General features: G+C 36.8%; 2 protein-coding genes across 2 annotated transcripts in view; both read left to right on the top strand.

Annotated features, from left to right (window-relative positions):
- Nucleotides 1-16,805, top strand: part of btsz (bitesize) — a 414,949-nt gene that overhangs the window by 327,366 nt on the left and 70,778 nt on the right.
- Nucleotides 5,470-6,850, top strand: LOC141481383 (uncharacterized). Its single transcript, XM_074172807.1, has 2 exons — nucleotides 5,470-5,914; nucleotides 5,978-6,850. Exons 1-2 carry the CDS (start codon nucleotides 5,520-5,522, stop codon nucleotides 6,687-6,689), a joined length of 1,107 nt encoding a protein of 368 aa, XP_074028908.1. The 5' UTR covers nucleotides 5,470-5,519; the 3' UTR covers nucleotides 6,690-6,850.

The following is a 16,805-nucleotide window of genomic DNA, read 5'->3' as shown; positions in this document are numbered from 1 at the left end:
GGTACCAACTTAGTAGTGGAGTGACGTCACAGCAATAACCGTTCAACGGCTAGAGAGCGACATGTTCACTCCACGACGTGTGGCAGAGTAATGCGTATTCATCGGTCTGCCCTCACCTCTCCCGAAGCGATGAAGGTTCGCTCTAGCCCCGCTATCGATGGTGACACAACGGCAGCCGAGGACCGTTTGCCTAGCGTCTACCCTCTCCGAGACCGCAACGACCACTGCTTGCTCGTATATCGACATCTGTTATCGCATTCAGTTGGGAGGTAATCTTGGCGCATGTAGTTGAGAAGTGGGGTTGGCTATGACGTCTTGACGGGTCCTATCAGAGTGTATTTAAGAAGCGTACGAGTGTTGGCTATGTCAGTTTACATCAAGTGAGTTAGTGAGAACTATTATATAAAATGTATTCCTGTGACTGTGGTAAATCTTTCACTCGTAGTGATAATCTTCGTCGGCATCAGCTCCAGAGTTGCCAAGGAGGGCCTGCAGTGAAACGGGTGAGAGTGGATAATGCAACACCTATGTATACGTGCAATTGTTGTAATGTGACAATTCCTATGAGCCAAGTGAATTCTCACCGAAGAACCATGAGTCATAAAAATAATGCATGTGTTCAATTGTCTGACGGTGTTCAAATTATAACGAATGCATTCAATTGCCGCATTGCTACATACAGGGTGGAGAGTTCGATTGTAACCAGTGACTACATGTCATTTTTCAATAAGATTAGGCAGAAGGTCATTGAATTACTGGAATCAGCCATCAGGATCCATAAAAGCATCAAGGTGAATATGGAAGTTTTTGGGAATTATATTCTTCAGACTGATGATTCGAGGGACACGAAGTCATTTAATTCCCAAAATAAAATAGTGGACCAATCTTCAGATTTGAATGCTGTTTTTGATGGATTCCGTGATGTAATTGTGGCTCAAACGACTGAGTTCCAGGATCGTGACTCAGGTATTTATTTTTTAAAAATTTCAATAAGATTGAATAGTAATATTTTTTTTTTATAATTCAGGTTGGACTTGTGAAAAAATATTGTTTCTCGAGGTCAACATTAATAAATACAGTCCACTGGAAGGACGTTCATATGTGAAGCTGCCTCAATGTATTCAATGGAAGAAAGCTGTTGTGAATGTTCGTAATGAAGATCAATATTGTTTTGCTTGGGCTATAACATCAGCATTATATCCTGCAGATAGTCGAGTGTCCGAACTTACGTCATATCCACATTTTTCCACTGTTTTAGATGTCACAGGTATGGATTTTCCGGTTAAAGTTAATAATAAGAGTATCGAAATATTCGAAGATAGGAATGATATTTCAATTAATGTTTACGGTTTAGAGAGTACATTTGAGAAGGGTAAAATGAAGTATGAAGTGATTGGTCCATTGCGATACTCACAGAGAAGACTCCGGAGACATGTCAATTTGTTGTTTATAACTGATGACTCCGGTAATGGTCACTATTGTTGGATCAAAGATCTTTCAAGATTAGTTTCTAATCAACTATCAGCTCATAGACAGAAAAAATATTTTTGTGACGGATGTTTGATATATTTTTCTGATGAGAGATTGCTTTTACGTCATAATATGTATGATTGTAATCACATTAGTACCACAACACCAACTACTAATTTAAAGATCAATAAATATGGTAGAATGGTTGCGGAAAATAAACTAATGTTTGAAAACTTTGAGAGGCAAATGAGGGTGCCATTTGTAGTGTATGCTGATTTTGAATCAGTGCTTAAACCGATTCATGTGAATGAGCCAAATCCTGGAAGTTCATAAACGATTAAAACATTCAAACATGCCCCATATTCATTTGCTTATTTGATAAAGTGTTCATATAATGATGATTTGACAAAATTTGTTACATATAGGGGTGTAGATGCAGCTCAGAAATTTGTGAGTAGCATTGAAGATGATTTGAAAGAGATACATGAAAATCATCTCAGAAACCCTAAACCAATGGATACACAAACTGTCGAAGAAGAAGAACAGTTTGTTGCAGCCAGAACTTGTGGTATATGTAATAAAGCATTTACTGATGGTGACGTCAAAGTAAGAGATCATTGTCATGTCACAGGAAAGAAAAGATCACATGCCGCTCACTCGAAATGTAATTTAAATTTCAAAATACCAAACTTCATACCTATCATTTTTCATAATTTAAGTGGTTATGATTGTCATTTATTCATAAAAGAATTGTATAGGAATAAAGAGAAAGTTGATGTTATCCCGCAAACTAAAGAGAAATATATATCTTTCACGAAGCATCTCTTTACACACAGCTATACCGATAAAGATGGTGTGGTTAGGAAGAATTATCTCAAAATGAGATTTATCGATAGTTATAAATTTATGACTAATTCGTTGGAGAAGTTGGGTGCAAACTTGACCTCCGATCAATGTTTGGAGATGCACAAACATTTCCCACAAATTGAGAAATTCAATTTGATGAGACAGAAAGGTGTATTTCCATATAGTTTTGTTGATGACATTGACAAATTGAATTATCCATTACTTCCGACAAAAAATCAGTTTTATGACACACTCAATTGTGAACATATATCGGAAACTGATTATGATAGGGCTAGAAATGTTTGGAATTTATTCGAGTGTCAGAATTTGGGGGAATACTCTGATTTGTATTTGAAGTCGGATGTATTGCTACTATGTGATATTTTTGAAAATTTCCGCACCACAAGTTTAGAGATATATAACTTAGATCCGGCACAATATTACACTGCACCTGGATTATCATGGGATGCCATGTTGAAGTTCACTAATGTTGAATTGGAATTACTAACTGACATTGATATGATTCACTTTTTTCAAAAAGGTATACGAGGTGGAATTAGTCAATGTAGCGAGAGGAAACATATAGCAAATAATAGATTTTTGCCCAATTATAATCCCAATGAACCTTCCACATTCATTACATATTTAGATGCAACAAATCTATACGGTCACAGTATGTCACAACCTCTACCAACAAGTGAATTTACATGGTTGACACCAAATGAAATTCTTAATCTTGATGTGATGGATGTGAGTACTGATAGTCCGTATGGGTATGTATTTGAAGTGGACATTCATTATCCACAAGAGTTGCATGATAAACATTCTGACCTTCCATTTTTAGTCGAAAAAATAATACCACCTCGTACACAATCGAAAATTCCCAAATTAATTCCAAATTTGAATGATAAAAGAAAATATATTGTTCATTATAGGAATCTACAGCAAGCTGTCAAAAATGGATTGATTGTAATGAATACACATAGAGTATTGAAATTCAAACAATCATGCTGGATGAAACCCTATATAGATCTTAATACTGAAATGCGTAATAGGTCTAACAACAAATCTGTTAAAGATTTCTATAAACTAATGAATAATGCGGTGTATGGAAAGACAATGGAGAATGTAGATAATCGAATTGATGTTAGACTCGTTACACATTGGGAAAATATAAAGAAAAATATAGGTGCCAGCACTCTCATAGCCAAACCAAATTTCAAAAATTGTTCAATTTTCACTGATAATTTCGTTGCCATTCAATTGGGTAGAGTGAAGGTTCATTACGATAAACCATTATATTTGGGATTTTCCATATTAGAATTATCTAAAACAGTCATGTATGACTTTTTCTATGGATGCATCAAACAACACTTTGATGAAAATGTCTCTTTACTTTACACAGATACCGACTCGCTCATTCTTAAAGTAAACACAGAAAATTTTTATGAATTCATAAAAACTAACATAAGTAGATTTGATACATCCAATTACAGTATAGTTAACCAATTCAATATTCCAGTAACAAGTTCAGTCTTGGGTAACTTCAAAGATGAATTTCCAAATGATCCAATCATGAGTTTTTATGGTACAGGTGCTAAAGCATATTATGTGAAATCTGTTGATGGTGAATTTAAGAAAGCCAAAGGGGTTAAACGATCTGTAATAAAGAATGAATTGACATGCGAAGATTATCAAAAAATCGTCGAACAAGGTGGTATGATATTCAGAAAGATGAATTCATTTAGAAGCGTGTTACATGATATGTATACTGAATTGAAAAATAAAGTTGCATTATCATATCACGACGATAAACGATTTATCATTCCGAATACTACCCACACTCTTCCTTGGGGTCATAATGATATTGAATTTTATGAAAACGATCCAAATGAGAACATTCGTTGGATAAGTAATATTATTCAACAATCACAATCTCAGGAGACTCCATTGGATCAATTGATTAATTTATTATCTGCCGAGATCAATGATTGAAATATCATTCAATATCTTCAAAACCGGAAAATTCAATATTGATATTTATGTAGCCATTTATAATTAATAATATATGACAGAAGTAATGTGATATTAATGTATTATGTATGTATGTATATGTATTACTGTAATGAATATAAAATGATTAAAATTTTATTTGTATTATTTCTATTTCCCTAATCAATTACTGCAATATATAGTATAATGTAAATGACAGAAATATCAGTTTGAAGAGAATCATCGTAGAGTGCACAATGTCTAAAACAATCGATAAGTTTGGTAGAAAAAGAAAATGGGGTGGTAATGTCATTCGAGGTCCTCCTGGGAATGGTTTTAAATTAACAAAAGATGGTCATTATGACATGCAAAGGAAAATATTGAAAAATACAAGTGAACCAATTGACAAGAGTGATTGTGTAACTGTATCATATCTTGAGGGGGAAATTAATGGAGCAAAGGAAGTTATACTTCTAGCCCTACAAGCTGCAATACAATCCACAATAGGCAATATTGCTCGGGACGCCCGGCAAGCATTTGACGATAAAATTGCAGAGGCTCGGATAACTTTCACTCGTAAATTTGACAAACTTACAAGTGATGTAGACATAAAAATGTCTGACATAACAGCGTCTACAAATAAAAAATTTGATGCTATGTCAAACATAACAGGGACTACAATGAAAAAGTATGATGTACTGGAACAGAGAGTTGAAGTATTGGAGAAAAACCATAAAGAAGTTTTGGAGAGAAACTATAAAGTCAAGCAATCATCATCAGGTGGACTGGGATATCCAGGACTGAACATTAATCCAAATCATAGAATAATACAACCAAAACCAAAAGCAACTGATGATGTATTAATGGAACCAACATGGTGAATGTATTCCCTCGTTAGGTTAGGTTAATAGTTACGTTAGGTTAGCTGCATACTTACGTTAGGTTAGGTGTTAGGTTAGTATTCCCTCGTTAGGTTAGGTTAGGTTAATAGTTACTGTAGGTTAGGTTAGGTTAGGTTAGGTTAGGTTAGGTTAGGTTAGGTGTTCGGTTGCATAGCGGTAGGTTAGCGTACTAGGTTAGGTTACGTTAATACATACGATAGGTTAGGTGTTCGGTTGCATAGCGGTAGGTTAGCGTACTAGGTTAGGTTACGTTAGGTTAGGTGTTCGGTTGCATATTATGTTACGAACGCGCGCGCGAAGAGGGCGTAGATGTCTCTCCAGATGTCCCGCCTACCTGGGGCCGGAGGCCCCACCCACCTGGGCGGAGCCCAGGCAGTGGGCGTGGCCCGTCAGGGCCACGCCCCCCCCCCCCCCCGTCGCCACCAACTTTTCGGATACCCCGCCCCTTTCCGAAGCCCCGCCCCCTTTCCGAAGCCCCGCCCCTCCCCTCCCCGAAGCCCCGCCCCCCCGACTCCCAACATTTGCGCATGTACACCCCTACCCTCATCGCGCATGTGCGCTCCCACCATTTTCCCACCGCTCACGCATCGAAGTCGATACCCTCCGGAGAGCACTCCACAACATTCAGTTCGAGAAGTCATCTCATCGAGAGCAGTCCACTCCACAACAAGGCAGTACGTTCCAACGACCAACTTGATATTTGAGTAAGTAAATTAGGAATGTTATTTTTTATATCAACTAACTTTGTATTATTTCTTCTTTTTCAGAATGGCAACCAATACACAGGAGGTGAATAATGCTGTGGCGTCTATTCTGCCGGTGTCCGCTGACCAGGAGGAGGCAGCATCTTCGAGAGCGGTGACGGTTGACCAGCCAACCACTTCGCGTTCGCGAGTTAGGTGCAGATCTTCTAGCCCTGACTTATTCGAGGAGGAGGAGGAAGTCAGGGCTGTGAAGAAGGTTTGCCAACGACCTGCAGCAAAGGTTGGTCCTATTTCAAAGTACCGAGCTACTTGCAATAGGACTAATCCTTATGCAGGTAGTTTTTCGACCTCTCGTAAGAGGGCCTCCACACCAGCAGCAGCACCAGCAGCAGTGGAAATTCCGAGGAGTCCTTCTCCGGAGTTGGTGATATTGTCGCCGTTGGTGACGCGACTACCACCGCTGCCAGCGACACCGGCGGATCCTGAGGTGTTGGTGCCACAGCCTATCGGAGAGGTTAGTGAAAAGATGAGTGTTTTTCTGCAGAGATGCAAGAAAGCAGAACGAGCTGCCCGATCTAGCGAGGCCGCGTTGGTTACCATGAAGCGACAAATGGCTGAAATGGATAACCGACGGAGGGAAATCCAAAAGGAAATGGCCGGAATAGATCGGAATTATGCATCTCTGCAGGAAAGGTGTAAAGCAGAGACCTCTTCGATAAAGCTGTACAAAAAAATAGTGACAGTTATGGACACTCTTTTTGTAGATGAAGTGTAAATATAAGATTAGTTTTAGGTTAGTTAGGAGTATTTAATTATGGTAGTTTTAAGTTTATATTTGTTAAGTTTATATTGAATAAAGGAAAAGGAAGTGAAATAAAGGGTGTACACTGTTTTTTGGTTTGGTACACATTGAACAATGCGATGGTTGGAGCATTTTTCTTCACTTCCTCTTATTATTATTATTATTTTTTTTATTTCAATTCCAAGTTCTTCTAGACAAATACCTCACATCAATTTTTGTGTTCTCTAATCACTTGTAAATAATTTCATGTGAAGAAAATTTAAAAAATAAAAAACAGACATGTTTCATAGTGAAATCGACAAGTATATTTCATTTGTATTTTATCCATTCAAGTATCTCTTTCATTGAATATGTCTTATGTCACTTTGCAATTTACCCCTACTCATTGAATATGTCTTATGTCACACTACAATTTACCCCTACTCAATGTTCCACTCCTCTCCCACTCCCTCTCGAAAGTATAAAAGTAGAAATCATCTGATGAAACATTCAGTTGATCAGCTAGCATCGAGATGGAACCCGATTCAACCTCCGAACCCTATAGCTGCCCGGATCAGGGGTACAACTTCAATTACTGGGATAACAGCCAGGTACAGGTAGTCTCTTCCACCACGGAACCCCACAGTCCGCCATACGAATACCGGGATCACGACATCAAGATGCAAGTTCAACATGTCACTGGCAGTGACGAAGGACACTTGGATGACTCGGAATATCCAGATCCTGACGGATGGTGGGACCCTGCTTATAATGACATTGTCCCAATGAGTAGCGACGACGACGATGATGACGACGACGACTCTGGTGATGATGCTGATGACGAGCTTGACGTTAGACGTCCTCCACCATCCCCTATCCTCATCGAGGATAGTCCTCCGCCATCCCCAATCCTAATCGATGATGATGTCCTCAATTCCGATGATGACATATAATCATCTACTCGTCCATCATTTCCTTTCCTTTCCTTCCACGGAGTACACACTTTTTGGTTGGTGTACACGAGGCACTGCGAGGCTGGGGCAGTGTCTTCCTCCCTTCCTCTCCCTCTTATTAGTTTTTTTTTCCATAATAATCACTAGAATTTCTCCTAATAATCGCTCAGAGTTTCATTCTTGATGTTTTCGAATCTCAAACACTGTTCTACATTTCACCCCCTCCATTTCATTTCTTCCAATATAAATATAGCAACAATCCCAGTTCTATATCATTCTTCCACAATGTCGAGTACAGGACCCATCCAAGTACATGAAATAGATTCAACGTCTGATCATTTGAGTACAACCTTCGCTCAATTTCTGCAGCGAATCTATGATCTTCCTGATGATTTCGCAGAACGAGTGGAACAAGGTATTCAGGACGACATAGATGCTGTTGACGATAATAATGCGGATGATGTGATTAGTATATCATCTGATTCAGCTGATTATGACGACGACGACATCATGAGTATATCATCTGATTCAGATGACTACTATGAGGATGATATCATTAGTATATCATCTGATTCAGATGACGATACCATAATTATTGTTTCTGATGATGAGGAGCGTTAGTCCATATCATTGCATGGATTAATAAAAAAATAACAGCCCTTTTCAGGGCTACAATTAAAGACTGAAACAATAAAAAAAATAGCTCTTTTCAGAGCTACCATTATACTTTCAAACAGAAACAGATTCATACCATTGTTAACATTATGTTAACATTATAATCTCAAACGAAATATATGTATGTGAAAGTATTCATCATTATATGCATATGAATGATTGACAAATGCCAACTTCAACTTTCATTTAAAGTAGTACTCATCATATGCATAGATATTCAATGACTATCAAATTCCAAATTTCGACTTTTCAGTCAAAGTAGTAATTTATTTGTCATATAATGTATAGATATTCAAAGACTAACAAATAGTAATTTATTTGTCATATAATGTATAGATATTCAAAGACTAACAAATTTCCAACTTAGACTTTTATTAGTCAAAGTATTCATTTGTCACATAATCTATGAATACTAATACAACTAACTACTGTTTGTGTGAATAATGTAGCCCTGAAAAGGGCTGTTGTTTTTTTTTGACCAGTAGGTCCACGGTTATTGTGCCACAGGTTGGACATTATTACATATAATACATGTAGATACTCGGGTGAAGTTTGTTAGTGGCCTCTCGCAAGCTTCACACCAATTCTGTCCCATTTCCATAATTGAGACAGTGTTGTGGGTGTTGACATGGGCATACCACCCTCCATTATTGTTTCTATGCGAATAAAACCGAAAGCAGCACCAACATAGTTTTTTGTTCTCTCCATCTATTGTGCTGATCAATACGTATGCATCCAATGCACAATACAAATCCAAGGGATCTTCCAGTGTCTCACTGACATTGAGTGTTCGCATACCGATCCTCATAGCACCATCACCTTCAGTTGTGTCAGCTTCTATCCCTTCATCATCTCCTTCTTCATCCATGACCCTCTCAAACTCCATCACGTCATCATCTTCGTCGCTTTGGTTGGCCTCGTTTTCAACTTCGTCTATCTCATCTTCATCGACTCCAACATCTTCTGCTTCAACTATTACTTCCTCTAGCGGAACATTGACATCCTCATCATCTGATTCGTCTATCCAATTGTTTTCATCAACAGCAGCTATTCTATTTAATGCAGCATTTATTTTTGCAGAATTCATCTTGTTGTTGTTTGCTCACAGTTGTAGAGAGTGAATGAATGAACTCTAGGTTTGCAAGTCAACTTATATAGGAGGTGATGCGACTCCCACTTGACTCGTTTAGAGTGGAATAGTAGGAGAAGTTATCCCACTATACTTCCACATGATGTTGATTTGTATAAATAGAGATCGTAGGTATAGGAGAGAGCATTCAGAGTTTCTGTAAGTCATCTCTTAATATTTCTAATCGAATTAGTAAAATGCCGTTTCCAAAAGAGTGGAATGAAAAACCAAAAGTGTGTGTCTACCCAATGATGATTGCAGGGGCTATTGTGTGCTACTTTTGTCAAATAAGTAGACCTAAGGATTCAATCAATCCATGTACTGGTATGTGTAGTGATTGCGTGTTGCGAATTCAACTATCGCCTCCTTCTCATCCACCGAAGCGAACAAAATCGGATTATCGTCAACAACAGTTACAGTGTCTGAAGTGTTCCGAACCTATAATATTTAACAATATAGGTATCTGTAGAAATATTTGTGGTACCTGTGCTGCCGTTCCAACTCCACTGCAACGTTGTTTGCGTTGTGATACATATTCCATGAATTGTTGGAATCATGTATGCAATGCATGTAGAAGTACTTGGGATCTGTGTGAGAAGGTTGGTCAACTCTACCCCAATAGGAGAATCCATTTTTTTCAATGTTGGTGTTTGACGCACGAGCAACAACTATTGAGGAATAGAGTCAAAGAACGTTCCACATCCACAGAGACATATTAACATTTTTCATTTTTTATTATCGTTATTGTCCTCTATTATTAATAAATATATATATATTTTGAATTTATTTGTATTATTTTCTAACATTTAAAAATACATGCATGCAACACAAAGTTTTCCTCTTAAATGACAAAGATTGTTACATGCGTGAATAGTTTAGTGAGAGAGCGCATGTGCCAGTTGATGAAAGAGCGCATGCGCTAGTTTATTTTCTTCTATAAATGGTGAGGTCTCAGTAACATCATCACCTTTCCTATCCACATTCTATTGCTATCACATATCATTCCTCAGACCTTAATAATCATGAGCTCTATGCCGCTATTGATTGCTGAAGATGGTTCACCACTTGTTGATATCGATCAGACTGATTTTGAAAATATTCCAGTATTACATTTATCGAGTCAAGATTCGATAAATGATTTTGATATTAACGACTTCGTTAACTTTGCAGATGTGCCAGAACCAAATGAGCAAATTATTATTGAAAATCCGATCGTTTCGCAATTATCATCACTCAAACACTCTTCATCTACCCTTCCTCTTGGTGTTGATAAGAAATCTAGAACAATCAAGAGGAAGGTTACTAAGGCATCTTCATCGATTGTCACTGACTTTAAAGAAAAGAAAGAATCCAAAAGTGTTGTGCGACAGAAAAAACCCGCAACGAAAAGTGACAGATCGAAGAGGAAGCCAAAAGGTACTCCTAAAGAAATGAAGAGTGATTTGAAAGCTGAACCGCTATCTTCTTTCAGTCCCCTCCATCGGTTTGGGGAAATGAAAAGGAAAGCAAAATGCCGTCTTGTAAAGGCACAGATGACTATTGCTGAACTTGAAAAGAGTGAGCGAGCTATTAATGCTAATAATGAAACTCTTGAAGCATTAGATGCCAAGATTGCATTAGCGAAGGTTGAATTGGCTAGAATGTCTAAAGATGCTGATGAACTCCGTTCAAAAATTGGTAAAGATAAGCAATTCCATCAACGTTCGAGAATGCAAGCTCAGTCTGAGCTTGAGGAGTCGACTAAGCTTTATGAGACAGCATTATCAGTGAGAGATAATTGGCAAAAAGAGTTGGATACTGCATTTCAAAGTGACGGCGATTAGTTTTGGGAATGATAATGTGTTTTCAATATCGTGAGTTGAAAAATATAAGCGGGAATGGAGTATACAATTAATTTGGTTTGGTATACACAGAACATTGCGAATGGCTGGGGCAATGTTTACCGCTGCAATATTTTTCAGTTCACATACTTATAATTGAAATGAAAACAATAATGAACTTTAATATTACTTTATTCATAAAAGTCACTATTATATACATTTAAACCATATTTGATTCATCAATCCAAGAATTTTGTTCGCTAGGAAGGCCTAACCACTTTACATATACTTTATTTTTTCTTCTCTTCAACACCTTCTCAATCAGATATACGTCAGGATTCTCGGTTCGTAATAACTCTTCTTCGTAAAAATATCCTCTAATCGGCTGTTCATTCATATCTTCAAGATTATAAGTCGTTGGGATGGTTTTATTAATTTTAACAATCTTGAATAGCTCCGTGGTAAAATTCGCAGTGTAAGACTTTTCAAAAATATGTTTGTATTTACTTATACGTACAATATCATTTAATTGGAATTTGGGTTTACTTTGTCTTCCTCCAATTCCATTGATACCCTTGAATTTTAATTTTGTTGTTGAATCAACATTGATGGGTGCCATACCTATTGTACGATGAACTTTATTATTATATCTACTAGTTATAATTGGAAGAATATCAAGCCATTTGTGGTGACCTCTCATCGAAAATTCCTTGTAGAGCCATGCCTTTATTGTACGAATCACTCTTTCTGCTATAGCTGCCTTCTTTGTGCTAAATGTTGAATAATGATTGATATTATATTCTCGCATGAGAGATGAGAAGCTTTTATTGAAAAATTCTTTCCCTTGATCGCTTTGTATGTGTTTGGGGGAGTATTTGGCTTCTTTCAGTACATGTTTCATTGCATTAGTTACTGTACTACCTGTTTTATCTTTAACTGCTACAGTCCACAGATATTTGGAGTAACAATCTATCACTACAAGTATATATCGGTATCCTTCATTACTTTTTGCATAAGGTTGCAGTTCAGCTAAATCTATTTGCCATAGATCTGCAAAACCTTTGATGGTGGTTATTCTTCTACGAAAATTACGTCTTGCAGGTTTATGTAATTCATTAACAACTTGTCGTTTGACATCACTTATTTCATTAGTCATTCTATTTCAATATGATTAAAGAGAAAAGGTGATAATGTTACTGCATTGAATGATGATGTGACAGTGATCATTACATGTGAATATGTTAATATATTATACCTTCTTCACGTAATTCTTCAATTATTGAAATTATTTCATTATCATGTCCGGTATGTCCGGCTGACTTTGAAGCTACCAATAGTCGTAGGCGAGCAACTAACTCTTTCGGTGAATTCCAGTACACATAATTCACAGGTTTAGAATTATATATTTTCTCCATTTTCACTCGTTTGAGTGCTCCACCAATTTTACTTCTACTTCTTATTGGATATTGTCGTGAGTCTAATAGAGGTTTGATAACTTCACGAAATTTTTTAGAATTTGTATTTTTAAAACCATTCTTCAGATGATATTGTTTATATGGAGCATTCGTTATTTTCAATATTTTGGAATATACTTGACGAGTTTCTTCATTATCAACATCTTGTGGATTCTTCAAAAAAATCATATCATACAATTCTGGACTACCTGCGCATTCATATTTTTTCACTTTATTAGCATCCCAAAATGAAATGTTTCCATCTTTGAAATTTACCACTAGACTTCCCATTTTCAGCTTTTGTATAATTGGATCCATACGTACGCCAAATGTTCCATCATATGCTGGATTTCTAGATTTTATATTATTCAAATGTTTCATCAAAACATCTTCACCACTTTCATTCATAACAGGTGAGATGTCAGGATCCGAGGAATCGATGTGGGACGATGATGGTGTTTCGAATAGAGTTGTTCTCATATCGTCTTGAAGTGTGCTCGTGTCACTATTCACAGATGATACACTACCAAAAGATTGTTTTCTTCCTATTGGAGTACTCATGGGATAATTTGAAGTAGATTGAACAGTTCCATGATTTGGTGATAACACTGGTGATTTAGAAGTAGCGTTTGATGATAAAACATTCAATGGTTTCATTATGGGCTCATACAATCTTTCAAGTGTCGTACGATTTTCAATATTATCATTCTTGATAGAGTTGAATTTCTGCCTGACAGCTTCTGTTGTCTCTACTAGTTGACGTTTCAAATTTATTTCATTGTTTTTATTTTCAGGATCTTTTTTTGTATTCATAATGCCCTTTTTTTTGAATTAAAGCTTAATTCGTTGGTGAAGTGACCACTACAATATTCAGTGATCGAATAAGTTCCAAAAACAAGATCATGGGTATATAAAACTATCGAATCCTTTGCGATATCTACCTTCATCTATTTTTCTATCCTTATCAATGACTAGAAATCCATATTGGTCCTCCCAGCATTTAACACACATCAATTGGAATTGTTTGAATGTTACATCGGGTGAAACATGATCTGAATAAATGTGATGTAAATTCGTCTCATCTTGTTTGAACGTTATAATGAAATTGGTATTGTCACGCACTAACTGTTTGGGTACCCGTGAATATGTCTGTGCTAGATAAAAACAATCAACATCCTTATGACGTCCCATACAGAAATATGATCTAATAATATCTTGCTTTTCACATATCACATCATCGAAAATGAAAACAGAATTAGGCTTAGCGTCGGAGGGTTCCACTATTTCTGCATTATTGCTGAATGTATAAAAACCTAATCCTTTTATAGGTTCCAAAACACTTCGCAAGTACTGATATTTAGGTTGATTGAGTGATTTCGAATAGAGATACACATTTCTAAATCTCAGTCCTTGTGGATGTGTTAATAGTGATATCATTGCATTCGTCTTTCCACAATTTGAAGGTCCTATAATGAGTCCTCGAACTGATGATGGAAGTAGTGGACCATGTCTGAATACCCTTTGTCCATTCAATCCACAACCAAATTTCTCATCTAGATTATCTACAGCAAACTTTTCTTTCTGTTTTACAATGCGCATCGTGCCGTGGTTGGAGACTATATAAATGTTATTAGCTTATTCATTTCAATGTGTACCATCAAACGATACGGACGTATTGAAAGTGATCGTAAAATTAAAAGAGGTTGTGGTTTTGTTAATGATTTAATAAACAAACTTCCTTTCGAATTACATCTACCCGGAGGTTATCAATACTGTGGACCGGGTACAAAATTGAAACAACGTTTAGCTCGTAACGACCCTGGAATCAATAAATTAGATATTGAATGCAAAAAACACGATATTCAATATTCTAAGCATCCATCCGATCTTGCAGCAAGACATTTAGCCGACAAAGAACTTGAATACAGCGCTTGGGATAGGGTTAAATCGAAGGACGCGAGTATTGGGGAAAGAGCAGCTGCATTACTTGTCACCAACATTATGAAAGCGAAAAGACATATGGGCATGGGTTGTAGTACCAATAAGAAAAAATGTAAGAGGAAACAAACGAAGAAAAATAAAATTAAAAAAGTTGCATTTGGTGCTGGGATAGTCCATAAAGTGCGAAATGTATTGAAGAAAGCTGGTGGGAATCAATTTGTGACGAATAATAGCAAAAAAGCTATCACTGTGGCATTGCAGGCGGCACGTAAATACCTTAAAGCTGCCGGTGGAAAGAAGAAAATCCGCACACCACGCATAATTCCTGTTCCCAAGATCGGTGGACTTTTACCATTGATACCAATTTTTGCTGGACTATCCGCACTAGGAAGTTTGGCGGGAGCCGCTGCTGGTATTACCAAGGCCGTGAATTCGGCAAAAGCCAGCAGAGCGGCTTTAATGGAAGCCAATCGTCACAATAAAACCATGGAGGCTGTAGCATTAGGCAAACGCGGAAGTGGAATATATCTCAAACCATACCGTAAAGGTTTAGGACTATATTTAAAACCATACAAAGCCACAAACAAAACAAAAAACTAATTGAACCCCTACCTCAGAGGCCTCTTACTGATCTCGATCTCAGTTATTATGCACAAAAAATGAAAATTCCACATTTTCGTGGTGTTTTTATGCGTGATAGATTACCATCTTCAGGTCCAAAACAAAACGAGACAGCTATTGTTAATTTAGATGGAATAAGTGGACCAGGAACACATTGGGTGGCATATAAAAAATGTGGGAAAGAAGTCACATATTTCGATAGTTTTGGAGATCTACCCCCACCATTGGAATTGACTCGATTCTTTCGAAAATGTTCGAATGTAAAAATCAAATATAACTATGATCGACAACAGAAATTTAATACAGTTCTCTGTGGTCACTTGTGCTTGCAGTTTCTCTCTAAATAATTTTCCAAATAAAAATGGATTCAACACCAAAACTGGATCGGGAGGCTATCAAGGGAATGGGGTTTTCACTTAGAATGTTTTCAAAATATGGTACCTTGAAAAAAATGGATAAAGTGATGCTTGCAAATATGCCTAAGGAAGTGATACTTGCATGTGTTGCACATGAGATTGCATATGTTTGGGAAAAGTTGCCTAAGCATCTGCAAGATGACATCGATATAATGAAACATAGATATTGTTATGAGCACCACCACCACGATCAAAATTCAGAATCGGATGTTAATGACGGTCCTATACCTCGGAAATCTATGTGTTGTATTTGTAATATAGAGGATGTGAATATTGGTATCAATAAAAATGATACTTATTACAATACAACACCTTCCAAAAAGTGTAAATTGTCTCAAATGTGCTGTTGCTGTGTACAATAATAAATTGAAATGTGTTTCAAAATATTCATCAGTCATGTCACGAAAGTTCGAGCTACAAGCTGTCGGGACAAGTGTCTTGAGTGCGGATTTTTTTCCACCAATTGAATTGGATAGGAACAGTCGTTATGGATTAGGACTTTTGGGATTCTATGGGTGCAATACAATCAATAATATAACTGAAGCTAATAACTTAGTTAGTTTTAGAATCAGTAATGACAACTCATCGATACCCCAAAAGTTGACAATTGAAATTCCATGTGGTGCTTATGAAATAGAAGAGATCAATGCCGTCATACAGAAACATATCATGTTCAGATTGTTTCATGATAAAAAACCAAATGATGTCGTTGCAGATGATATTTTCTATCTACACGCCAATAATAATACATTCAAATGTGAAATGCGATCCAAATATGAAATTGATCTGACACATCCAAATTCAATAGCAGAAATGATGGGGTTCGCTCATGAAATATTTCCACCAAATCAGATACATGAATCATCATTACCAATAAACATTACAACTGTGAGACTTATCCGCTTAGATTGCAATATAATATCTGGTTCATATATAAATGGTGAAGAATCCCACATTCTTTTCTCATTCGATATTGATGTTGAACCTGGCTACAATCTCACTAAAGAACCACACAGTATTATATATATGCCTGTCAGTCCAGAAGGTCGTCAATTGATTCACAACATTACAGTGCGTATTTTGGATGAAAAAAATAACCTT

This window comes from Leptinotarsa decemlineata, unplaced genomic scaffold (assembly GCF_025532065.1).
Source record: "Leptinotarsa decemlineata unplaced genomic scaffold, Ldec_3_MD MMD2_tig00000199_RagTag_RagTag, whole genome shotgun sequence".
Classification (NCBI taxonomy): Eukaryota; Metazoa; Arthropoda; class Insecta; order Coleoptera; family Chrysomelidae; genus Leptinotarsa; species Leptinotarsa decemlineata.
This window is presented reverse-complemented; position numbering and strand designations above follow the sequence as displayed.

Bases quoted from the DNA above. Each gene is read 5' to 3' on its own strand.
- LOC141481383 (XM_074172807.1), top strand. From the start codon at position 5,520: ATGTCTCTCCAGATGTCCCGCCTACCTGGGGCCGGAGGCCCCACCCAC. The intron at 5,915-5,977 runs GTAAGTAAATTA...CTTCTTTTTCAG, and splicing joins ACGACCAACTTGATATTTGA to AATGGCAACCAATACACAGG.